Source organism: Tursiops truncatus, chromosome 11 (genome assembly GCF_011762595.2).
Source record: "Tursiops truncatus isolate mTurTru1 chromosome 11, mTurTru1.mat.Y, whole genome shotgun sequence".
NCBI lineage: Eukaryota > Metazoa > Chordata > Mammalia > Artiodactyla > Delphinidae > Tursiops > Tursiops truncatus.
In genome coordinates, this window is record NC_047044.1 from 20,256,309 (window position 1) to 20,282,891 (window position 26,583).

At 39.7% G+C, this 26,583-nt stretch overlaps 1 protein-coding gene across 3 annotated transcripts in view; it reads left to right on the forward strand.

Annotated features, from left to right (window-relative positions):
* The first annotated feature begins 806 nt into the window (after positions 1-806).
* The window catches only part of SLC5A8 (solute carrier family 5 member 8), a 66,153-nt gene continuing 40,376 nt past the window's right edge, over positions 807-26,583 (forward strand). For 2 of the 3 annotated variants that reach the window (XR_002172901.3, XM_073788297.1), the window contains exons 1-7: positions 807-1,498; positions 8,235-8,300; positions 10,319-10,370; positions 17,912-17,979; positions 18,954-19,108; positions 21,728-21,868; positions 24,815-24,944. Coding sequence is in view for 2 of the 3 variants with exons in the window: in XM_073788297.1 (XP_073644398.1) it covers positions 1,148-1,498; positions 8,235-8,300; positions 10,319-10,370; positions 17,912-17,979; positions 18,954-19,108; positions 21,728-21,868; positions 24,815-24,944 (963 nt within the window). In the remaining variant the exon portion in view is untranslated. The remainder of the gene's footprint in view (positions 1,499-8,234; positions 8,301-10,318; positions 10,371-17,911; positions 17,980-18,953; positions 19,109-21,727; positions 21,869-24,814; positions 24,945-26,583) is intronic. The other variant, XM_019918550.3, reaches the window with a different exon arrangement.

Consider the following 26,583-nt stretch of genomic DNA (forward strand, 5'->3'; position numbering starts at 1 on the left):
CATTTGTACTCTACAAAGGTATAGCATTGTGATTAAGAGAACAAATTCTGTAACAGACCTGGATTAAAAATCTTAATCTCTACCATTTCCTTGGGAAAGTGTTTTGGCCAGCTTCCTTTTTTGAAAAATGGAGATGATTTCTATATCAAGGGTAATAGTAAGAATTACACTAGTTAATGTACAAGGTGCCAAGCATGTTATATGTCACATGGTAAGGCTTATTAAATAGTAGGCTTATTAAATATTTCTGGTATTATAACAACTATCATTTGTAGGAGAGACTGTTGGGAATCAAAATTGTTTGTTGAATGAAAGCGCAGGCAACCAGTAGCACAGACTTGTTCCTCTCCTTTATAACTGCTTACATGCCTAAGGACCGGGTCCTCAGCTCACTGCACACTGTCACCCGAATCGCCCATCAATTTATCACGTAAGGCAATCGAAAAATTCCAGGTGTATCTTCCCGTAAGGACCCGGTCTATTGAACTGGAAAGCTAAAAGTAAAGGCGTGTTAGCAAACGGTATTTGTAGGGGTGGGATAGCAGGATGGGAGGGAGATGCAAGAGGGAGGAGATATGGGGATATATGTATAAGTATAGCTGATTCACTTTGTTATAAAGCAGAAAGTAACACACCATAGTAAAGCAATTATACTCCAATGAAGATGTTAAAAAAAATAAAGGCGTGACAATTGCCCTTCGACCCACCTCTCCCATAGGTCGCCTGCTCATTTAAATAGTGCGTTCCCTCGGGTGCCACTTGATAAAATTGTCTGGGCGCTCCTTGAGGATTCTCCAGAGGCGGCTGGAAGCTCCAAGTTCACCTGCCCAGGTGTCCGCGGCCCTCGGGGAGCCACCCTGGCCTGGCACCTGGTGGTCGGGTCCCCGAAGTCCCATTTCGGGGGGCTCTGCTGGCTGCGGTGGGCGCAGGGGCTGCTGCCAGAGCGTACCCTCCTTTCCCTTTCGCGAGACGCTGGGTGCCGGCGGGGACCGACACCTGCCTGACGCCTCTAATCCCCTTAGGGCGCCACGCCCGCCGCGCGCGGCTCGGGAATAAGTGAGCGCAGGGCGCGCAGGTGAAGTTCCGGCTCCGGCTGCGAGCCGCGGAGCCTCCAGTTTACGCGCAGGGCCCCGGCAACCGCGCGGCCATGGTCTCGCCGCGGGGCATCGGCACCTTCGTGGTGTGGGACTACTTAGTGTTCGCCGGGATGCTGCTCATCTCGGCCGCCATCGGCATCTACTACGCCTTCGCGGGGGGCGGCCAGCAGACCTCCAGAGACTTCTTGATGGGCGGCCGCAGTATGACCGCCGTGCCCGTGGCGATGTCCCTCACCGCCAGCTTCATGTCGGCTGTCACGGTCCTGGGCACCCCCTCCGAAGTCTACCGTTTTGGGGCCATATTCAGCATCTTTGCCATCACCTACTTCTTTGTGGTGGTCCTCAGCGCGGAGGTCTTCCTCCCGGTATTCTACAAACTGGGAATTACCAGCACCAACGAGGTACAGGGTGAGGGAGGGCCCGGGGAGAGGTGATGGGGTGAGGGGAGTACTTTTCAGCTCCTGGAGGGATTTTCCTGGGGGCAGGCTCACCACCACATCCAAGTCTCTCTCCGTTCATATCCATCACCTCTTCTGCCCGCCCCTTTTAGGGAGAGGTGTCCTGTAAAGGCGAAAAATAATCTCGGGACTTAACATTCATGAGCTCAGGGGAAGAGAGAGGCTCCCAGGGTAAACGGAGTTATTTGGACTAGTGCTCAGTAAGGCCATTTCTGCTTTAACATCTTTGATTCCAAGTCAAGGGGAAAGATTTTTCAACTTGTTATCTTGGGGAAGGGTAAGTCTCAGCTCCTCCTCCTTGAAAGGAATCCCCTCGTTCCAGGTCCTCAGTCCACTCACTCTTCCAGGAAGTACGGGTCCTCTCCCCTCCATCCCTCTCTCAAACATGGCTTCCGCGGAGAGTCAGGCACTCACATGGTTAAGGTTCCGAATCTCGTGTTTGAGACCAGATTCCATGCTTACTAGCTGGGTAACCTTGGCTGACTTAATTAACCTTTTGTGCCTCTTTCTAAGTCTCAAAATGGGAATAATTATACCACCTACCTCATCTGGTTGTTGGGGGGATTAAATGAGATGATGCAAGGGCAGCATTTAGAATAGTGTCTGGCACAGGGTAAGTGCTGAGTAAATGTTGACCGTAAGTATTGGGGTGATGGTGGTAGAGATTGTTCCCTTGGGATCACTAGGAAAATTTGGCTGCAGAGTTCTTAAGCATCTCCGCCTTCTCTCTCTGTGGAGAGATGATTAAGGGAAACCATCTTTCTAATTGCACAGGTCCCCTGGTTATAAATTTTCTCAAATCGTCTGCCAGAAAGGGCTTTGCAAAGATAGTGTGAATGTTTGGTTTAGTTTAAAGAGCTGTTGAATGGGAGTGTCAGGGGAGGATAAAAGTTTAGGGGAGTGGTCGGGCCCAGTTCCATGAGTTCCATGGACAAACGTGCAGAAGTGGTCTCTCTGACAGACCATTATCCAGGGACCCCGAGCCTCATTCTCAGCAGCCACCTTGTCCTCGAGTCCATGTAGTGTTTGCCCCAACCCAGAGCCACTGGATGGTGGTTTCTTAGTGAGGCTGGTTCAACTGGTGCTGGGGATGGGCCCCAATGGCACAACAAGTGTTGGTGACACACTGCCTGGGCTCTAGTGAACTCATTGCAGGGTGAGGTGCCCCTGGTGCAGCACTGCCTTCTTTGCACTCTGGTCATGGTGTTTGAGAGGGTTTAGTCATCGCCCCAGAAGTGAGCAGGGTAGAGTTTCTTTGTTTTGCTCAAAAGTGACAAACTGATTACCCCAGACAAACTCAATTTTAGGTCTTTTTTGTTGCTGTTGACCCTTATAATGTTTTGAAAAAAAATTAATTTAGCATTTAATGATGAGAAGTCAAAGAAAATTCCAGATTCTGACTTCTTCTGGAACTTAAAAGACTAGTGACACTGGGCCCACATTCCCTGTGGCAACAGGAACCCCACTTTACAGCCGTTTCTCTCATTCCCTATTAATTTCTATATTGAGGTCTCTTCATTGTATCTGCATGGTTACTTTCTTATGGTAGAGAAATCTATCTGCATTTAGGTCTTTATCAAAAATGCAAAAGGGGGCTTCCCTGGTGGCGCAGTGGTAGAGAGTCCGCCTGCCGATGCTGGGGACATGGGTTCGTGCCCCGGTCCGGGAAGATCCCACATGCCGTGGAGCAGCTGGGCCCGTGAGCCATGGCCGCTGAGCCTGCGCGTCCGGAGCCTGTGCTCCATAACGGGAGAGGCCACAACAGTGAGAGGCCCGCATACCGCAAAAACAAAACAAAACAAAACAAAAATGCAAAAGGGAAAATGGAAAGGACTGAAGGGAGTTCTTGCTTTGAGGGAGATGTCAGAGGACATATTTCTTAATGGATATGAGGAATATATCAACCTGGTAATATATGAACGCCTGGCTGATCCAGTTGGTGTATTTTACCTGATGAGATCTGTAGGCATTTCGAGTCCGTGAGCTCTGATCTGTAGTTAACCAACTCCAAAACCCAGAAAGGGTTTGAAGAACCTGGCAAGAGGACTTCAGTCCCCATAGGTGAATGCTCCTCTCATAATCACTGACCTGTGCCTCTTCGGGTGAGCAAACGTTAACTCAACCAGAAGCAGATTTCCCACACATTTGCAGCGGTGGAGGCTAAGTTAGCAGAGTTCCAGCTAAAAATGGCAAAAAGCAAACGTTTACTGAATGCTTAATACAGGCTGGGCACTGGGTTGCCTGTTTGACATACATTATCTGACTCAATGCTCAAAATAATTCTTATACTGTGAGAGCCCCATTTTGCAGACAGAGATTCCGAGTAAGTTAAGCTACACAAGAGAGCCTGAAGCAAAGTGGACACATGCCTAGAGGCTGTGCAGTGGTGCATACTGGCTGCTTCTGAAGGCTCCAGTGAGTGTTATAACCCTGCGTGGAGTTTAGAATGGTGCAGGCAAAATGGGCTGTGGGCACACTGGGGGTGTCCACGCCTAGTGGATGCCAGGCCACCGGGGACAGGGAAGTTAGGTAACATGCTATGTCCCTGGCAGTTGGTCATGGAAAACACTTTCTTGTGGCATATTTTGTTTGTTTTATGCTGAGAGGTGGAATCAACTATACAGAATAAGAAGTCCAGCATTGAGATACCCTGGCATTCTTGTGCAAGTATGAAATCTTTCCCTAGTTCCAGATTGTTAGCTACAATTGGCTGTTCAGAAGCATTTGTGATATCTATTTATCACTGCCTTCAAGGTGTAGTCCTGGTAGGTGTATAGCGACTTCCAGATTCACAGAGAAGAAATATGCAGGAGCCCAACTGCATTCACCATCTCTTCAGGATGTTTCTGGATCCAGCAAAATCAATGTGTTTGAACTACGTTGCCCAGACTCTCTCTCTCTCTCTCTCTCTCTCTCTCTCTCTTTTAAAAAAAATCAGTAGAAATCTTAGTGTCCCTAAGTTATTCAAAGTCCTGAGGACTATGAGAGATCTCAACTGACTATAGGTGTGACTGAACCAAACTTGGGTCCGCTCGTCCATGCGCAGTAAAGCCAATCTACTGACACCAGGTTGCGGTGGAGGAAAGTGCAGCTTTTATTATTAGTCTGGGGCAGCTAATGATAAAAAAATCCTCAACTCCCCAGTGGGTTTTAGGGAAGCATTTTTAAAGGCAAGGTGAGGGAGGGGAGTCACAGTATGTGACCACCTTGTGCGCGATTCTCTGATAGATTGGTGGGGAGGTGATAGGGCAGTGTCACAGGGGTTAACATTTTCAATCCTCAGGCTCCAGTAGGTCTGGGGCTACATGCTCATGGTCATCAATTAATTAACTTCTTCCATCTGATGGAGGTTTTAGCATCTGTAAAACAACTCAGGAAATGTGCATCAGATACTGTTATCTTGGTACTTTGGGGAGGAACTAAAGATTCTGTGACTGCCATATTGCTGATTTACTGTTTGAATTGTTACTAGTTCTCCTGGCCCATCTGCTCCTTTGTCACTACATGCTCACACCCTTTCAATCATTAATTCTTGAGCCAGGCTTTTGTGACTCAGGGGAGGCCTGGAAGACTACAGCTGTTCTATAAACAAGAGGCAGGCAGAGGACATGGGGGCAGGGGTCTGTCCCAGGAAGGTACCATAGGGTCCTGCTTGGTAACATAGACACCTACTCTTATTCTGTGGTTTTGTCTAGAAATCCTAGAGCTATTCTCTGAGCCTACTGATCAGTGACTTGATCTTTAGGTATTTCTTTAGCAGCCCAGTATCTGAGATGGACAAGACTGTCCCCTGCCATTCGGTAAACAAAGGATGTTGTGGCCACCAAGCCATCAGCCACTGCAGCCACCCCCCATGGTGCACCCTGAGGGGAATCCAGGATGGAGAAAAATAGGATACTGGCCCTAGATAGATAAGATGTATATGAAAGGAAGGCTTTCAGTAAACTCAGACTCTTGCATTTTCCCATACACAGAAAAGCACTAAAATCATTAACTTCGTGAGTTCTTTGTGATTAGCAGTAATCTTTTGATGTTCAACTACATGTTTTGTTTTGTTTTGTTTCCCAGCAAATACCCCTATGTATCCTGGCTCCCCCCTTACCTCTTTGGAACAGACCCTCAGAGCTGTCTGAGAGGCTGCCACCCTGGGCTATAGTCCTCAGTATGGCCTCAGAATAAAACATAATTCTCAACTTTTAGGTTGTGCACTTTTTTCATTCAACACTGAGATAGTGATAGAATTCTTGGTTCTCTCTTGAGTTAGTATTGTGTACATATATTTTTTGTTGTTGTTGTTGTTCAACTTGCTACATTCTTACCTCCATCACATTTTCCTCTTCAGTTTTCTTTAGTCTCCAGCAGCATGAATACACGTACCTAGAAAAGGCAAAGACTTCTCTGTCAATTCATGGACATTTATTTTTAATAGAGTTTTACTAAAACAACTCAGAAGAAATAACACAGCTCTGTTCCCATGCTTCAAGACACTTCTTGGGTTTTCTAAAAAGTCTTCCAAAATATACTTGGATGATTTCGACTTACGTAAATCACTGAGATTTAAATTCTTAGGCCTATGGATTTGGTTACCAGCTTCTTAATGTCCTAACTCTTAAGTGAACAGTTTACAACATTTCCCCATCCGTTTACATCGTTTGATAGTCTCCAAAATCCTGCAGAGTAAGTGGGGAAAGAATGATTACTATGGTCCACATTTTCAAAAGGAAGAACTTGAGATTTAGAGTGTCCCAAGCTCGTGGAGTGAAGAGTAAGGCTGGAACAAGGGCTGGAACTCTTGCCCCAGAGCACTCACTGCACTGCATTGTATATTCATTACTCATCAGTTATTTTAGGACGTCGTATTATGTGTCAGTGCCACTCACTCACTCTGGATGGATCTTAGACACATGGGCAGTTTTCTTGTTATTTTGAATAACAGAGTGGTTAGGTGCACAGAGTTTGGCATCAAATGATCCTAGATTTGCATTGTGTCTCCAGCAATTATTAGGTTGCAGCCTTGGTATTCTCTCTGTGCCCCAGTGTGCTGGTTTCCAACATGCACTTATGCATAGTAACTGCCTCATGGAGTTGTTGGGAGGACAGGGCATGCAGCAAATACTCTATAAATGTTAGCTGTGATTATGAAGCAAAAATATCTGGTGTCTTTTCCTCTGATATTTACCTAATGTCAGTTTTTCCTCCCTCATTTTTTCTGCTATATGAAAAGACTACTGTCAGCCTTAGAATTCTCTCTATATGTAGTAATAATATTCAACTTAAAGAATGTCTTGGACCCCGGCTTCCTTCCAGCTCTAAAATCCTAGGATTCTAACTCTGTAATACATTATGATCTATAATATTGGAGATAAGCACACCACTGACATACCTCAGAGATATTACAGGTTCAGTTCCAGACCACCACAATAAAGGGAATATTGCAATAAAGCGAGTTGCATGAATTTTTTGCTTTTCCAGTGCATATAAAAGTTATGTTTACACTATGCTGTAGTCTGTTAAGTGTACAATAGCTCTATGTTTAAAAAACAATGTACATACCATAATTTAAAAGTATCTTATTGCTAAAAAATGCTGACCATCATCTGAGCCTTCAGCAAGTCGTAATCTTTTTGTAATAGTAACATCAAAAATCACTGATCAGAGATCACCATAACAAGTATAATGATAATGAAAAGTTTGAAATATTGCAAGAATTACCAAAATGTGACACAGAAACATGAAGTGAGCAAATGCTGTTGGGAAAATGGAACCGATAGACTTGCTTCACACAAGGTTGCCAGAAACCTTCAATTTGTAAAAAAATGCAGTACCTGTGAAGAACAAAAAACAAAGTGCAATAAAATGAGGTAGGCTTGTATATTATAAGATACCGCAGATGTCACGCTTGGCTCTGAACAGAAACTTACTTAGGCTGATTTAAGTTAAAATTTTTTATTGTAAGGATATGGGAGTAGCTCATAGCATAGGTGGAAAAGCTGAGCAAACAAACTTTGAAAAGGACAGAAGGGAGGGCAGCCTCTTCAGGCCACCCTGTCAGGATCAGTCTGCTTCTGCTCCAATCATTTTCTGTCTTTCTATCTTGCCTCTAAGATTCAAATACCCATTGAGAAGAGAAGCTGATTGGCTGAACATGGGTCCAGTGACTATCTTTTGGCCTAGGCTGGGCACCTTGATTGTCAATTCCACAGTTGCCTGAAGTGGGAAAGGGTTGATTCCCTAAGTGTATCAAAGGAAATGTATTGGGTAGATACCAAGAGAAAGGGGAGGACAACACTTTGCTCATTCTAAAAATGCAGAATATAATTCCATTGGTATGACATTCTGCAAAAGGCAAAACTCGTAGGGATGGAGAACAGGTCAGTGATTGCCAAGGTTTAGGGGTGAGAGGAGGGTTTGACTACAAAGGAGCAAGAAAGGAGAAACTTTTGATGGAGTTTCCTGTGGGTGATGGAGCTGTTCTGTGTTAAAACCCATTGAACAGTACTCTAAAGCAAGGGTCAATTTTTCTCTATGTAATTTAAAATAACAGTGAAATAGGAGTGCAGAATACGAATTAGTTATGAAGTTGCTTTAAATTTCTAACTCCTTTACTTCTTAAGCTGCTGGTTTTTAAAAAGTGTCCAGAAGTTTTACATATTAACCATTTTTCCTTTTTTGGAAACAGTATTTAGGACTGCGATTTAACAAATATGTTCGTCTCTGTGGAACAATCCTCTTCATTGTTCAAACGGTAAGTAACCCTCAGTTCATTTATTTTCTCTTTTTTTCATGTACAATGTTTTTAAACAAGGGATCTGGGTCAAGCTTATTTGGTAAATACATGAAAGATAAAAAAGGGATGTTGAAAATAGGAGGAAACAAAAAAGGAAAAACACTTGTCACTACATAACATTAATCCTTAAGATCATTGAACAGTGTTTCAGCAAATGCATTACTTCCTGGGAAAACAGAATGATTTAAGTAAACATGGAATAGTATATTGATCAAGCAACACTTATGTTACTTTAGGAAAGTATGGTTTTCCCTCTTACACCTCCCTCTGTCCCCACCAAAGTGACAGTAAGGGCATTACTAAGATGACAAAGATATTTGAAGGAACTGTAGTAGCTGATAGTAGGAATTGTAATAAAGGGAAAACAAGTTGTACGCTTCATAGTATTTTGCAACATGTTGAGCAATAAACTTAATAGGAAAAATTAACTGACATAGGAAGACATTAGGTAATAATTTTCTTTGTTTGAAAGCATACTTTAAAAAATGAATCAGTGCTCTCTTTTAAAAATCGAACTGTAAAACCCAACTGATGTACTCATTGATATAAAACAACAAAATCATGCACTCTGGAGGAGTTTTTAAAGCCAACTACACAATCCAGTACTTCAAGAATGTGCGAGTGTAGATTTACTGCTTGGCACAAATGGAAAGCAAAGATTTGCCAAGCAATCAGTGACAGAGAACGCTTCCCACCCTTCGTCCAGGCTGCTGGAGGCTTATCGCTATCATTGTCACATCATTTAGACCTATCTTCCTCTTGGCGGCTAAGTGCTTTAAGAATGAGTTTGATAACGGAGGTCCAGGAAGGAGTTTTCATTCTCATCCGTTTTTATAATTCCATTTCTCCATTCAAAAGCTACCCAAACATTTGCTACAGCAGGACAGAGTGCCTTTGCAATTATTTAACTTGACTCCATTTTACATCTTTGTAAATTATGTAACTTAAATTGTATCTGTCCTTAACGCTTGCAGTATAAAAGGAAAGAGCCCTCTGGGGTCTGGTAGACATTCTGACACAGAGCTGAGGCTGGTAGCTCGCATTCGACAGCGGAGTTCAGACACTCTTTGGATCATCGTTAGAAGTGCCAACAGAAATGAAAAAGTGGAGACAAATGTTAGGAAGGTGGCCTGTGGTCACATTTTCAAATCTTTAACTTGGACAGAATAATGACTGTGAAAAGCTAGTTCATTCTTGCAAAAAAGAGGGGAGCTTTAGAATCTGCTATTTGAAAGACTTACTTCCATAGATCACTCATGCAATTTAATCATTCAACTACTATATAACATTTTTTTCTTATGTTTTATACAGTAATCATAGAATTAGCTTCTATGTATTTGAAAGATCAAATGCAATGAAAATGGTATTCTGAGAAAAAAGAGCATATTTATCTTACTGTTGTACCCCAGATTAATAAATATTTGTTAAGCGTACGAATGAAAAATAATAAATAATATTTAAAAGGTAGAATAGAATTTTTGTTGGCTTTCAGGAAATTTTAGGGCAAATTTACACTTTTGTTTAATTAGTGGTCATGCAAACTTTTACAAACAAGGTTCCACAATTTTCACTGTTTTCCCAATTAATTATACAGTGATTAACAACAGCTTGAAAGCATATGAATGAGGAAGCAGCCCCTTTTAAATTTGTATTCTTTCTCTCTTTCTAATTGTTCTAGATCTAGGAAAATTGATTTCAAACTTGAATTGATGTATCAGTGAATATCCGCACTAAGTACAACATGAAAAGTCCATATTTTTACACAAAATTGGTCATAAAAGATTTTTGTGACCTATGACCGCACCACAAATGGAAAAGGAGAGTCAACTTCACTTAAATAACATTTTTCAAGTTACAAGCAAATTTTATTAAGTATATTGAAACTGTAGTTTTAATTCATAATTAAATTTATAGAAAAATATCAATATTTCATTTTGTAATTCATATCGTTTATTTGGTTTTCTTTTTCCCCCTAGATTTTGTATACTGGAATTGTTATCTATGCCCCTGCCCTGGCTTTGAATCAAGGTACATTTTAGAGTTACCAATATGTCACTCTCATTCGGGGGTTCACTTTTAACAGACCTTATTCTATCTTTGGGGAGATGGGGAGGTGCAGGAATGCTTCCAGTAACCTGCGTCAGCTTGAGGTGGGCCAGGTGGGTTCAGTGTCTACACTAGCAGCTTCTTTGGGTTCCTGGATCATAGCTTCAAAAGATCTGTAGACTTCACTGGGCAGTGTTTCTCTGGGATGCGCCAACCAGCCATTCTCCATCCCTTCAGAATGAACGCCCCCTGTAGTCAAAATCATGAAAGGCTGCACTTCCTCCCTTTGTGGCTATAACTTGGAGCCCATCTCCAAGAGGCTTCTGTGTTATTCAGCTCAGACTCGGTCCCGTTGTAAAATCTGGCAGGGAGAGAAACTTTCCTTCGCCCCATTTCTAATGTGGTCCAAAATACAAGAAACAGAGATCTGTGTGATTTGAAATATCAGATTGCTCCTAGTGACCAAAGGACAGATGGCTATAGTATCCCTATAAACCAATGTGTGATGATTGTAGTGATCAGCAGATTACTGTACTCTCTAGATTTGGGCAGATAATAGCTGTGAAACTGAGATTGTTTATTGTGGCAAATGGGTGTGTTAGTCATACCTTCAGAAGGCTTCAGGGGAACTCCATGTTCCCTGAATTCTTATCAATCAGAAGTGAATTTATCTCTAAAACTTCCTTGTAAAATGGACAAGTGGACTCTGTGATGGGAAGAATGTGGTACAGTTCCTCCAGTTAATATAAAATGGACAAACAACCCCAAAGAAAACAAGAAAAAAAAAAGAAGGAAAATGGAAAACCCCAGCTAACTCCACATTCTAATTTCCTGATTTCATAATACATAGATAATAAAGCACAACAGTATTGTTACAAAGAAGAACTCCATTATATAATGTGCTATTGAATTCTGAATGTCAGGCTTGTTCCATGTCAATATTACCAACATCATGGTTGGATCACTTCATATGTAAAGAGCTGAACTGTAAACTTCATAAGTTACCTATTGGCTTTAAGTGTAACTAAAGATGTTGGCTTTCGAGTTTTAAAGTGCAGTTCTGGGCATGAGAAAGCACTGCCTTCAGTGCTTCAAGAACTCTGTTCTTATCAGTTTATTGAGCCACTCCCTAGGAGTAAATTAGGATCCAAGGACTGCATTTTGACCCTTTGAGTACCAGTTGTGTATTTTACTGTACCAAGGGAGTAGACACAAGCATAGACAGGGTACTTGGTGTGCAACAGATACTCCATAGAAACTTGTTTAGCTGAATTGGAAGTTAACATTCTCTAGATACAATTTTTTTTAACTTTTTTTTTTAACTACAGAAAACTTCAAACATACACTAAAATAGAATAGTGTATTGAACCCTAATGGACCCTTAACTCTACACTAATAATTATCAACTCTTGGTTTAATTCACTTCCTATTTCCCTCACTAGATTATTTTGCTGTAAATCTGAGATCTTTTATCATTTCATCTGAATTCCGTATGTCTTTTACATACTTTTTTCATTGAGGTATAATCAACATATAACATTATATTAGTTTCAGGTTTACCATAATGATTCAATATTTGTATATAATACAGTGATCACCACAATAAGTCTAGTTAACATCCATCATCATACATAGTTACAAAATTTCTTGTGATGAGAGCTTTTAAGATTTGCTCTCTTAACAACTTTTAAAATATGCGATACAGTATTATTAACCATGCTGTACATTACATTCCGATGACTTATGGATTCCATGACTGGACGTTTGTACCAGGATGTGTGTTTTTTGTTTTTTTTTAAATAAATTTATTTATTTATTTTTGGCTGCATTGGGTCTTCGTTCCTGCACATGGGCTTTCTCTAGTTGTGTTGAGTGGGAGCTACTCTTCGTTGTGGTGCGCAGGCTTCTCATTGCAGTGGCTTCTCTTGTTGTGGAGCACGGGCTCTAGGCATGTGGGCTTCAGAGGTTGTGGTGCACAGGCTCAGTAGTTGCGGCTCGCAGGCTCTAGAGCACAGGCTCAGTAGTTGTGGTGCATGGGCTTAGTTGCTCCATGTCTTGTGAGATCTTCCCAGACCAGGGCTCAAACCCCTGTCCCCTGCATTGGCAGGCGGATTCTTAACCACTGCGCCACCAGGAAAGTCCAGGATGTGTTTTTTAAACACAATTGTACCTTTATCGTTTCTAAAACATTAACATTAACACCTTACTGTCATCAATATAAGGTCAGTGTTCAGATTTCCCTGATTTTTTTTTCAGTGTTTGTTAGAGTCAGGATCCAGATAATTTCATGTAATTGTAATTATTTCATTTGTCTCTTACGTTTCTTTTTCTTGCTTTTTAAAATTGAAAACCATATTTTATTGAGATATATTGTAGCTTATATACAATAAAATGCCCAGAACCTAAGTGCACAGTTGGATGAATTTTAACAATTTTGTGTACTTGTGTGACAACCACCCAACTCAAGATATACAATATTTCTATCATCAAATCCCAGAAAAATTTTTTTGATTCTTTCTAATGAATCACCACCTCCATTCCAAGCAGCCAGTTTTCATCACCATAAATTAGTTTTTCCTGTTCTTAGATTTTATATAGTGCCTTTCTGCATCTGGTTTCTTTTGCTCAACAAAATGTTTTTGTGGCATTCATTCATGTTGCTACATGTATCAGTAGTTCATTCCTTTTTATTGCTAGTATTTTATCATATACATCTACGAAAATCTGTTTATCCATTCTGTTGTTGATGGATGTTGGGTTGTTTCCAGTTTTAGGCTATTTTGAATTAAGACTGCTAAGCGCATTATTATACAGGTTTTGTTTTGTCTTGCTTTGCTTTTTTTTTTTTTTTTTTTTTTTTTGCAGTACGCAGTCCTCTCACTGCTGTGGCTTCTCCCGTTGCGGAGCACAGGCTCCAAACGCGCAGGCTCAGCGGCCATGGCTCACGGGCCCAGCCACTCCACGGCATGTGGGATCTTCCTGGACCGGGGCACGAACCCGCGTCCCCTGCATCGGCAGGCGGACTCCCAACCACTGCGCCACCAGGGAAGCCCCTTGCTTTGCTTTTTGACACACGTTTTCATTTTTAGTGGATGAATACCTGGAAGCAATATACAGTTAAATACACACTATTCTGACCCAGCACAGGGTAGGTGCATGTAAAAAATTTACGAGAAACTGCCAGATAGCTTTTCTAAGTGGTTCTATCATTTTGCATGCCCACCCCACGATGTGTGAGAGTTCCAGTTATTCTGTGTCCTTGACAGATTTTGTATTTGTCTTTTCGATTGTAGCCATTCTAGTTGTATGATCTATTATCTTATTGTGGTTTTAATTTGTATTTTTCTGATGACTGTTGATGTTGAGTTTACTGGCTCGTAGAATAATAAAATGAATACAAAACAGACAAATAACCCAGCAAAAAGTGGGCAAAAGACTTGACCCGTCACTTTACAAAAGAAAATATTCTACCAATCCATTACATAGCCTATTTATCCGTTTACCCAGGCCTTTTAAAATTTCTCTCAGTAATGTTTCTTAGTTTTTGATATTGAAGTCTTGTACATATTTCTTAGATTTATTTCTAGGTAATTGATGTTTTTTATGCCATTGTAAATGGTATTGTTTTATAATATCATTTTCTAATTATTCATTTGCAAGTATGGAAAAATACAATTGCCTTCTATATGTTGATCTTCTATCCTGAGAACTTGCTAAATATATTCATTAATTCAAATAGGCTTTTGGCATATCCCTTATGGTTTTCATGTTGTTTATGAATAGAGACAGTTTTACTACTTCTTTTCCTGTCTGCATGCCTCTTATTTCTCTTCTTTGTCTTAATGCACTGTTAATGTAGAAAATTATATTGATTTTCAAATGTTAAACCAATTTTCATCCTTGGGATAAACCTCACTTGGTCATAATGTATTAACCTTTTTATATATTGCTGGATTTGATTTGCCAATGTTTTGTTAAGGATTTTTACAGGTTATGAGGAATATTGGCCTGAAATTTACTTTTCCTTTAATGTCTTTGTCAGGATTTTGGTATCAATTATACTGGCTTTATATGATTTGGGAAGTGTTCCCTCCTCTGTTTTCTGAAAGAGTTTGTATAAAACTGTGTATTTCCTTCTTAAATGCTTGAAAGAATTCACAGTGTGGGCATCTGGGCCTGATATTTGTTTGTTTTCATAGAAAGGTTTTGGTATATGGATTCAGTTTCTTTAATATAGAGTTATTCATATTTTCTTGTTCTTATTGAGTCATTTTGGTGAACTGTATTTCTTGTGAACTAGATCTAGAAGCTTTCTCAGACTTCATTTCAACTTTTTGGAGAGACTATTCCATATGCAGTTTTCAACTCTTTTGAGTTAATACCAAAGAGCGCAACTGCGGGATGATAAGAATGTGTTTAGTTTTGTAAGAAACCACCAAACTATCTTCCAAAATGGCTGTTACCATTTTGCATTCTTATCAGCAATGTATGAAAGAGTTATGTTGCTCCACATCCTTGCCAGTGTGTGATGTTGTCCGTGTTCCAGATTTTGGCCATTCTAATAAGTTTCTTGTTTTCGTTTACATTTCCCTGATGACATATGATGTGGAGCATCTTTTCATATGCTTATTTGCCATGTATATATCTTCTTCTGTGAGGTGTCTGTTAAGGTCTTTGGTACATTTTAAAATCAGGCTTTTTTTTTTACAGTTGAGTTTTAAGAGTTTTTGTATAATTTGGAGAACAATCCTTTATCAGATATGTCTTTTGCAAAATTTTCTTTCAGTCTGTGGCTTATCTTCTAGTTCATCTGATATTATCTTTCACAGAGCATATGTTTTTTAATTTTAATGAAGTCCAGCTTATCAATTATTTCTTTCGTAGATTGTGTCTTTGATGTTTTATCTAAAAAGGCAACATCATATATAGGTCTATGAGCCATCTTGATTTAATCTTGGTGAAGGGTGTAAGGTCTGTGTCTAGATTCATTTTTTTTGCATGTGGATCTCCTGTTGTTCCAGCACCGTTTGTTGAAGAAACTGTCTTTGCCCCATTGAATTGACTTTACTCTTTGGCCAAAGATCAGTTGACTTTAATTATGGGGGTATATTTCTGGGCTCTCTGTTCTTTTTCATTGATCTATTTGTCTATTCTTTCACCAGTATCACACTCTCTTGATTATTCTAGTTTCATATTAAGTCTTTTCTACTTTTTAGTTTTATTTTTATTTATTTATTTTTTTTTGCGGTACGCGGGCTTCTCACTGTTGCAGCCTCTCCCGTTGCGGAGCACAGGCTCCGGACGCGCAGGCTCAGCGGCCATGGCTCACGGGCCTAGCCGCTCCGCGGCACGTGGGATCTTCCCGGACCGGGGCACGAACCCGTGTCCCCTGCATCCGCAGGCGGACTCTCAACCACTGCGCCACCAGGGAAGCCCTAGTTTTATTTTTTTACTTTTGCCTGCATTGGGTCTTTGTTGCTGTGTGCAGGCTTTCTCTGGTTGCAGTGAGCAGGGGCTATTCTTCATTGCGGTGCACGGGCTTCTCATTGTGGTGGCTTCTCTTGTTGTGGAGCACGGGCTCTAGGCGCACGGGCTTCAGTAGTTGTGGCTCGCGGGCTCTAGAGCACAGGCTCAGTAGTTGTGGCACATGGGCTTAGTTGCTCTGCAGCATGTGGGCTCTTCCTGGACCAGGGATTGAACCTGTGTCCCTTCCATTGGCAGGCGGATTCTTAACCACTGCGCCACCAGGGAAGTCCTCATATTAAGTCTTGAAGTCAGGTACAGTCAGTTCTCCAGCTTTGTTCTTCTCCTTCAATATTGTGTTGGCGATTCAGAGTCTTCTGCCTCTCCATATAAACTTTCGAATCAGTTTTTCAATTATCCACTGTTTGTCATTATCCACAAAATAACTTTCTGGGACTTCCATTGGGATTGCACTGAATCTGTAGATTAAATTGGGAAGAACTGACATCTTGACAGTATTGAGTTGTCCTATTCATAAACATGGAATATCTCTCCACTTATTCAGTTCTTTCATTTCATTCATCAGAGTTTTGTAGTTTTCCACATATACATCTTGTATATATTATATTTTGTTAGATTTATAGCTAAGTATTTCATTTTGGGGGGTACTAAGGTAAATGGAAATGTGCTTTAAATTTCAAATTCCACCTGTTTTTTGTTGGTATATAGGAAGGTGATTGACTTTTGTTTATTAACCTGTATCCTGCAAACTTACTATAATCATTTATTAGACCTGGGAGATTCTTTGCCAATTATTTCAGATTTTCTACAAAGATGATCATGTCATTTGTGAACAAAGAGAGTTTTATGTCTTCCTTCCTTCCTTTGTACCTGTTCTTAGTGGGAAATCTTCGAGTGGCTCACCATTAAGTATAATGTCAGCTGTAAGTTTTTTGTAGATAATCTTTATCAGATTGAGAATGTTCCCCTCTGTTTCTAGTTAATTGAGAGATTTTATCATGAATGCATGTTGGATTTTGTCAGATGCTTTTTCTGCATCTAGTAATTTGACAATATGATTTTTCTTCTTTAGTCTGTTGATGTGGTGGATTCCATTAATTGATTTTCAAATGTTGAGCCAGCCTTGCATATGGTGTTTAATTCTTTTTATGCTCTTAAAATTTGATTTGCTAATATTTTGTTGAGGATTCTTGCATCTATATTCATGAGAGATATTGGTCTGTAGTTTTCTTTTCTTGTAATGTCTTTGTCTGGTTGGTATTAGGGTGTTGCTGGCCTCATAGAATGAGTTATAAAGTATTCCCTCTGCTTCTGTCCTCTGAAAAAGATTGTTATATAATTCCATCCTTAAATATTCAGTAGAATTCATCACCCTCTGGGCCTGGGGCTTTCTGTTTTGGAAGGTTATTAATTATTGATTCAATTTTTAAAGTAAATATAGGTCTATTCAGATCATCTATTTTTTTCCTGTGTGAGTTTTGGCAAATTGTATCTTTCAAGATATTGGGTCATTTCATCTGGATTTTCAAATCTGTGGGCATAGAGTTGTTATCCTTTCATTAAAAATATATAATATGCCCCTTTACTTCTTAAATAAATGGTAACAAATTATATAGACTTTTCTCTATCTTGGCCCCATTTTAACACACACAACTTGCCTTTCATGGACTGGTAGAATAATGTGTTTATTTGAACCATGACAACAAATATCCTATGACCCCATTCAGTCTGGGTAACTACCTCCCAATATCAAGTGGTGTCTTAGCTTAATTGCAATATAAATGCTTTTTCATGTATTTGATTTAGCCAGTGTTGGATACTGTATGGTGCCTGAGGGTAGAAGCCAGGTGTATTTAACTCATCAAATAAAGTTTTAAACTCCATTTGTCTTGGTACATTTTTTGATATTTGGACCTAGTTTATGGCAAGTGGGTGTAGAGGTAGGTGCCCAGTAAATGGTATAGCTTCCCCCTGATGATGTTTTGAGAAGTGCTTATATATGTTTCATAGTTACACGTGCATTTTCTTTTCTTCTACAGTCACAGGATTCAATCTGTGGGGTGCTGTAGTGGCTACTGGTGTGGTCTGCACATTCTACTGCACTATGGTATGTCAAGAACATTATTTCTCCTTTCACCCTACACACTTGCTTTGCAAAACTGAACATTTCAATCGTTGCGTGCTGCAATCTGGGTTCTTCATACCTGCCTCCCACGGTATAACTTTTTTGGTAAGGAATATTCAGTCCAGGGTAAAATTTGATCCTTTGTAGGACATTGATCATAACTGATATTTTTTTCTTTCATTTGAACCATGCCGTGGTCCCCAACCTTGTCTCCTAATTCACTCTCACTGTTGCTGTGTTACTATAGCTGTGCTCATAATATTCCTCAGCTTAGAAACCTGAGATAACTTCCCATTGCCTTTAGGCAGGAACAACAGTCGAAATATGTAAGAACCAGAATGGCATGGGCACTGACATTATCATGGCTGCCGATCCTTAGCAGTGGTGCAAGCCTTATGCAACCCCTGATATTCTAGGTCTTAATCCTTTAGTTGCTCAGTGTTTTGGAAGACAAGGTCCTCAAGGAGGGGCTGGTTCAGGGACTGGAGGGGGACACTCGGGAAGTTTGTGGCAGTGGCTAGTACAAAACAATTTTAGTTTTTTCAGCAACTGGTATGTCCTTCTTTGTGCATCCTGGTTGAATTTCAGCCCTGCCTATAGGCTAAAATCTATGATATCGCCATTTGCAATTTGACTCTGAATTTTTTTCCCAACAATATTCCCTCACCACTCCACGGCACTCCAAAATATATATCTGGCTGCACTCAACTTGCCACGTATTTTAACCTCTCTAAGCTTTTGCCCATGCTATTTTCTCTATTGGGAGGACCTTACATCTTGGACTCTGCTTATATTTGAAAGTTTGGTCTAAGTAATACCTTCCTGACTGTCTCCCTGGGGGGAATTCTTGGCCAAGATCCATTTTTCGTTATCTTTCTCCAGCGTGGTGTATAAGCATGTAGATGCTTAATAATGTCTGGTAGAAGCATTAATCCTAATGTACTTTCCCCTCAAAGGGTGGTCTTAAAGCGGTTATCTGGACAGATGTTTTTCAAGTTGGGATCATGGTGGCTGGATTTGCATCTTTGATTATACAGGCTGCATTGATTCAAGGTGGAATCGGTACTATTCTAAATGATGCCTATAATGGAGCAAGATTAAACTTCTGGAAGTAAGTTGCTATTTACTTCTTGGTTAATATAACATTCCTTTTGTTTTTTTCTGTTAAAAAAATCTCTTGGCTGAAATAGTAAGTTTACATTAGAAAACAAACCAACCGTTAAGGGTGTGGTACAGAAATTTGAAGCTGGGAAGTTCATGCGTAAGGAATTTCCACCAGGTCTTTAAGGGGTTAGTCAGTTGGTAGTTAGCTACGTGGAGCTGAGGATGGTGCTTCCTCCTGAGAAGGGATTGATAGCAAAAGAGTGTTTTCTTCCAGATATTAAAGTCTGGAATAGGTTGAAAGGTGTGGGTAGGGAAATAAGGGAAGATATACTAGACAGAGAAGAAAAGGAAACCTCTTAAGAAAAAAACAGTAAAAGCCAGTGATTCCATTTTGACAGTTCTTTGTTTCAAGCAGCCTAGAGAATTTCTCTTTTAAAATTACCCTGATACTGTATAGTATATTATTATTATGCTACATATATATGTGTGTATTATATGTGTATAAATGTTACATAATGTACATTATATATTAAATATTATTTCTTGAAAATTGACTAGAAAAGTTACAGCTGATGCCTCAAGTCTCAGTATAGCATAAGGTGTAACATCCTCAACAACTACTTAGTTTTCTTAAAGAAGGCTAATGGATAAACTAGATATTTCATCACAAATATATCACACAATTTAAAAGAATATTTAAAACACCTTCTCTTTGGGATCAATAGTGTCTTCCTTGTACATCACATTCAACGTGCAGGGGGTGCTCATTTTGACATAGACCAAATTATTTTCTCTTTCAGCAGCCCTGTTCTGAGATAAGTAAGCTGAAATCATTGGCAAAAGGAAAGAAAATCATTTTGCACTTGGTGGCTCTCTTCCAGTTTTCTGAAAATAGGTGCTAATGTATGAGAAGAACGTCAGAAATTGAACAGGGTCAATGTGTTAATTTGCAAGAATGAATTATAGTGAATCAACTTCAGCTGTTCTCAATAGTTTTTTTTCTTTTACCGCAAGATTCAGATTCCAAGGAAGAGAGCCTCCAGTTGACCTAGCGTGGGCATGATTCCATCCTGTAGCTAGTGCAGAGCAGAACATTTTGATTGACCACCATTTAGACTGTTTAATGGAGAAATGGTCGTTTCCCCAAGGCAAACCTAGGCTGCTGTTACCAGAAGAAGGGGGAATGGACACCAAGAGGCAGAAACAGCCAGTGGCCACTTGGGAGACTTGGATTACTCCCAGATCTCTTCCTAGTCAGCTAGGTTGAGGGGAAAGGGTATGGAGTCAGTCATTTTTCTGCAAAGTAACTGTCACTTTATACAAAGAGTACATACATTGCTGCATTGAAACGATAACTTATACATCAGTAAGAGATTCTAAAAAGTAAAAAGTTAGACATTTTTATGACCGTTACAAGGTTGTCAACAATTAAGGAATAATGAAAAGCCTTATTGTATATCCCTTGTTATTCAGATATGTTTTGAGAATATGGTGGGCAATAAATCTGCCCTTGTTGAGATAAATGAAGGGAAGAATTTTGTGTTGGTATTTTCTATATGGTCTATAGTTGACACATGTATTCTGTATTGCCAAAACCACTGAAGTGGATGTTTTAAATCTTGTCTTACTTCCTTCAAGTAACTCGCTGAACCCTTTGGTTCTTGACTTTTATTAGCTAGTATAGTAGCTACTTTCTCTATGGGAGAAAGGGCCAACACCCTTAAAACTCTTAGACTTTGATATTAAGTGTTAGAGGATGGAATAGAGGCTCTTATCTTTCCATAAGCAGGCTGGAAAATGCATAAATATGTAGCACTTTACTCAACTGATCTCAAATATAAGCTTTGAAGTGGAATTGCAGAATTTCATAATTTTCAGAAAGTTTCCATTGAAACTAATTCTGCAGAAAATTTTCAAGCTTATATTGTATATGAGAGATGAACAGACTCATTCCTTCCAAGGTGATACGTTAAGAAGGATTAAAAGATGTACTGAATGTGGAAGTTGAGCTTTCTTTGTAGCAATGTTTTGTAAATGTCATAATGACTTTGAACTATGAGTACTTAGTTTGTGCACAGAGCATTTTAAGAACAGATTATAATGACATGAAAACCATTAAACTGCATTAATTGAATTCTTAAGCTTGAATATAAAGTAGAACTATGACTATACGTGTGCTAGGAGAGGAATTACACACACAAAATGTGTCAATATTGTGTTCATTTCAGTACCATTTCTATTGCTGCAGTGTACCTAGGAACCTTTCTCTCTTTTTTCAGCTTCATGCTCCTCTCTGACTACAGCATAGCAGACTTGTTTAAATAATTTCCTATGGCCATGGGAGAACAATTTCTATAAATGCTCAGAATGATTGGAACATTCATTTTTTCCCCCTGTCCCATCCAGAATTTCCAAATCTCTGAAAGTATCAATTTTTATTTCATTGAACTTAAGAATATTTCTACCTTTTATATTACTTAATTAGTACATATTTATGTATGTATATTTATAAATATTTATTTATGTTTATGTAGGTATACATTGCTTGATTCCAAAATTACTCTAGGAAGACTTCTGTAGTGTTTGGCTGGGACTTCAAATTTGTTTTCTGTTTGTTTTCATTTAGTTTTAATCCTAACCCTTTGCAAAGACACACATTCTGGACGATTGTTATAGGAGGGACCTTCACATGGACCAGCGTCTATGGAGTCAACCAATCCCAAGTGCAGAGATATATTTCCTGTAAAAACAGATTCCAGGCAAAAATGTAAGACAAACTATGGTATATGAATCATCAATAACTATCAGTTGTCTTTATGGAAACTCTTTCAAACGTCAAGCTTTGCTCAAGTTTAAGTCTTTTGTGTCATGAAATTCTAAGAGATAAATGATATACTACAAAAGGATCACATAGAACAAAGTGGCATTGTATGTTTTAAATCAGATATTTAAAAATATTTATATCAATTATTAAGTAAAACAAATCTTATCAAATAAATAGGCATTTATTGTGCATCTGTTTGTATGAGGAACTGTAGAGAATAAAAAATGATAAATATATGGCTCTTGTCATGAAGGAACTTAGCATCAAATTAGGAAAATATATGCAAGTATGTGAAAAGTAAACTAACACTAGAGGTATAACAGTTCTGTGAAACAGTATAACAATATAGAGGAAATGTTCTAGAGCATTATATTGCCAGATGTGCTGGTGCATTTTATTTTCAGACACAGTCGTGGGTTTATAACCTTGTTCTAATACTTCTACTTGAGTGATTTGGCGTGAGTCACTTAGACTCTCCGAGCTTCAGTTTCTAAACTTGTAAAATGAGCATAAGATATCACACAACTCGTGGAGGTATTATAAAATACTGTGTTTGGCACGCATGTGGTAGGGATTCAGTAAATGTGAATTCCTTTTTCCACCTCAAATCGTGGGATGTGAAGGCAGGGGATAAGTGAGAGATTCCTGTCAAGCAGGCAGGTCCTGAAGAATGACCACATGTGGGCAGGTGAAGAAGTGTGGGAGAGCATTCTGAGTAGGCAGAGTGATTTGGGCAGAGCACAGAGGTGGGAAGAACAGCATGGTCAGGGGACTTTCCAGCCCATCTTGGCTTCAGCGAAGAGTATGAACAGTGGCTGGTTCTTTGTCAGGAGGCCTCAGATAAGCTTGGTGACTAGCGCTTTTCATGCTGATATATCAGGCTATGCATTTAGGGGCTATAAAACTCTTAAGTAGCTTGATTAAGAGTAACAAGGGGGTTGGAGTAGGAGGAGTGGCAGTTCTGTTGCTATTCAAAGGGGGATGTGAGAAATATACGAGGTCATATGTCAATATATGAGAGTAAATTGGTTTAGACATTATCTGTCTTTGGTAAATTCCACAATGAAAAATCTATATGAATATGAATATGATAACTGGATATGGAATCCCCCAAAAGTGAGCTTAGGAGTTCTGCTACTTTAAGACACTTTAAAGGAATATAATTTATATATCCATTAATCCATCTACATTAGCACTGATGCCTCTCCCAAAGTAAGTGTGCACATGCTCTTCTTTGGGAACACGCTTCTTTGAGAACATGGAGCTCAAAAAGCCAATTTTACAACTGAAAGAACAGCATCAGAGCTTTCTTAGTAAGAAACAATTTCCTTCAGAATAGTCCAATGTGTCTCTTTAACAAGAGCTCAGGGGGACCATTTCCTCCCACTTTTTAACATTGGCTCCATGGGAAGAATGAGTCCCAGCCAAAAAGTCAAGACCTACTGACATTGATTGACTGGGTACAATATCAGATCTACGTGAATGGCATTAAAGTAAAATAAAACAATATAATCAAGTGTTAACTCATATATAAGTGAGGTGTGGTGACTGAGAACGTGTCTGGGTATATTTTCTGATGATTTGGAGATGAGATATAGTTCTAGTACTTTTAGACAATAACAAAACACGTGGTGAATGTAGTCAGTCGAGGAAAAAGGCGAGCAATCTGTTGTGGGACCTGCTGCAAGGTAGCTTCTCCCGGAAGCAGACTCTGAGATGGAGGTTAGCATGCCAGAGTCTACTAGGGCATCACCACTGGAACAGAGAAGGAAGGGAAGGAAGCAGGATTGGCCAGAGGGAGAAGTTGGACTGTAATGCAGTCTCAACAGAGGCCTCAAGGGGAGCCCCAGGGCTGGGATGACCCTTCAGACTGTCCCAGGTTGGCCTGAGGGGACTTAGTCTTTAAACCTCTGAATCCAGTTGTCATTTTATGCAAAATGACATACCTGGGGAAGGAGGTATGAGTTGGTGGGTGTGGGGAGACCTCTCTTCAGCCTAGGGCAACTTATCAGCGTCCACTACAGCACCCCCGGGGGGAAAATGTAGCCACCCTAGTGGGAGAAATATTTACTATCAACTGATTATTAAGACATAGCATTCAATGATATTAACACTAATAATATCAATACCATTTAACAAGTGTTTATTACATGCCATTGTACTATATGATATATAGTATTTTATTTAGTTTCACTTATAACTCGGTGAGGTAGGCATTGTTATTTCTAGCTGTAAATGAAGAAACTGAGAGCCAGAGAGGTTAAATTACTTGCCCAAGGTCACATATGGTAGGGAGAGCTAAGATTTATGCTCAGGACTGACTCCAGTGCTATTATGTAAACCTTTACACTCTACTGGAGCACACACCATTAATTAAAATGCTGAACATTGTTTTGGAAGATACCTGTCCAAGGAATGCAGGTTTGCCTTTCCTGTATTTAATGGATGGCATCACAAACCACATTTAAACAAGCCTGACGAGTTGCTATGTGAAGGCTAACAGTGTTTAGCAGTTTATAATTGCATCACTTTTAAAGGTAAAATGAGTAATAGTCACTGCCCTGTTGACTATTAAAATCTCTATTTCGTGACAAGACGGCCTGAAGGACTGTAACTAGACACACCTATAAAGACAATAATGCCCATGGAACTCTGACCAGGAGGATACATTCATTCAATGGCAAAATCCCATCTATTCCAAGTATTAACAAATACATCATAAACAGAAGGTTAGACCAGAATAAAATCCGTAGCATTTTCGAGAACCAAAAGAGGATGCACATCTATTGAGTATAATCATGAAAGTCTCTTCTATTTATGTAACAATTTTCCTCATCTTTGAGATGGAAATTAAAATTGTCATTTGCTGGTTTGTTTTCCCTTCTTTAGGTCTCTCTACATCAATCTTGTGGCACTCTGGTTGATCCTGACCTGCACAGTGCTATGTGGGCTCGCCCTGTATTCCAGATACCGTGACTGTGATCCTTGGACAGCCAAGAAAGTGTCTGCACCAGACCAGGTCCAGTACCGTGTGTTTCTTACACATGCAAGAATGACATTCAGAAAGCTTGTTGGCTGGGAGGAAAGAATGTTCATGTTCTTGTAAAGTAAGAGCAAATAGGCACAATATAATCATCTTTAGCTTCTATACAGCATTTGGAAAAAATTTATTTTAGCAGCTATAGCAAAAATGAAGAATGCTACATCCAATAACAATATTGAAATATCTGGCAAAGTTTCAAGGTAGGTGTTAAATAGAAACAGCTCAAGGCTGGGAGTAGAAATATAAACACAGTTTAAAAAAAGCCCAAAACTATATACAGACTGTGGTACCGTGGAACATTTTGTGGGTTTAGATTGTTCATTGATAAGCAGTTTACCTTCCAGTTGTTTTTTTTTTTTTTAATTTATTTGGCTGCGCGGGTTTTAGTTGCGGCACACGGGATCTTCGTTGCCGTGTGCGGGTTCTTTTTTAGTTGCAGCATGCGGGATCCAGTTCCCTGATCAGGGATCAAACCAGTGCCCTCCACATTGGGACCGCTGAGTCTTAACCGCTGGACCACCAGGGAAGTCCCACCTTCCAATTTTTAAATGATATGGAAATGGATCTAAAAGTGAACATTTATTGAGCACCAGCTATGTGATGAGGTTCTGTGCCAAGAGCTTTGCATGCTTTATTTCTTTCAGTTCTTACAACCCTATAATTCTAATTTTATAGACAAGGAAATGAATCTCAGAGAGGTTATATAATTTGCCCAAGGTCACATAGTTAATGAATAAGAACAGCTGCAAGCACTCATCAAATACCATGGGCCAGGCACGATTATAAGTGCTTTATATAAACTTTAACTTTTAATCCTCACAGAAACAGTGCCGTGATGATCTCCCTTTCAAAAATAAGGAAACTGAGGCACAGAGAACTTAAATAACCAGCTGGTAAACTGGAGCCAGGATTCAAACCCAGGCAGGCTGCCGCCAGTGTCCTAACTTTGAACCTCTATGCCATAGACCATCTTTCAGGAAGTGTAGCTAGAATCCAAACCCAGGACTGCTGGAGTCGATTGTAAATCAAGTGCCCAGGGGACTTATTAGAATGATGACACGTTGAACTTTATGTTGGTGTAAATGCATAACATACTCCCAGAAAAATGCAACTTTGTGGGGTTAGGAAATGAGAGCATCCTTGATCTGTGTATCTCAACCCTACCTTAATCTTTGCCCTCCTGTTGATAAACAGATCTTTCTATTTCTTCAGAGAATCCAAGAATCGTATTTACTCTGAAGTTGGAGGCACTATTCCATTTTATTTTCTTTAGTCAAGAATATTTTGTGATTTTTGTCAATCGTTATTATCTGTGAAGACCATAGGGACTAAATTTTTTTTCTAATATGGCTTCCCCTTCCCCCGGGCCAAAAAAATCCAAAAAAACCCCCAAAAAACAGCAAAAAAATTTTTTTAAACCTACAACTTCCTGACCTTGAGACCAACTTGTCATAGATTGTACACAGGGGGTGTCTTGCATGCATGCATTTATCATTCAGAGAGCATGTGATAAATTTTTGAAAAAGAAAGAGATTTTCTCTGAATTATTCCACTAGTGTGTTGATTATTAACCAGTTAATTCAATTGACATTTTCCTGGGGTTACAATGGAAGTA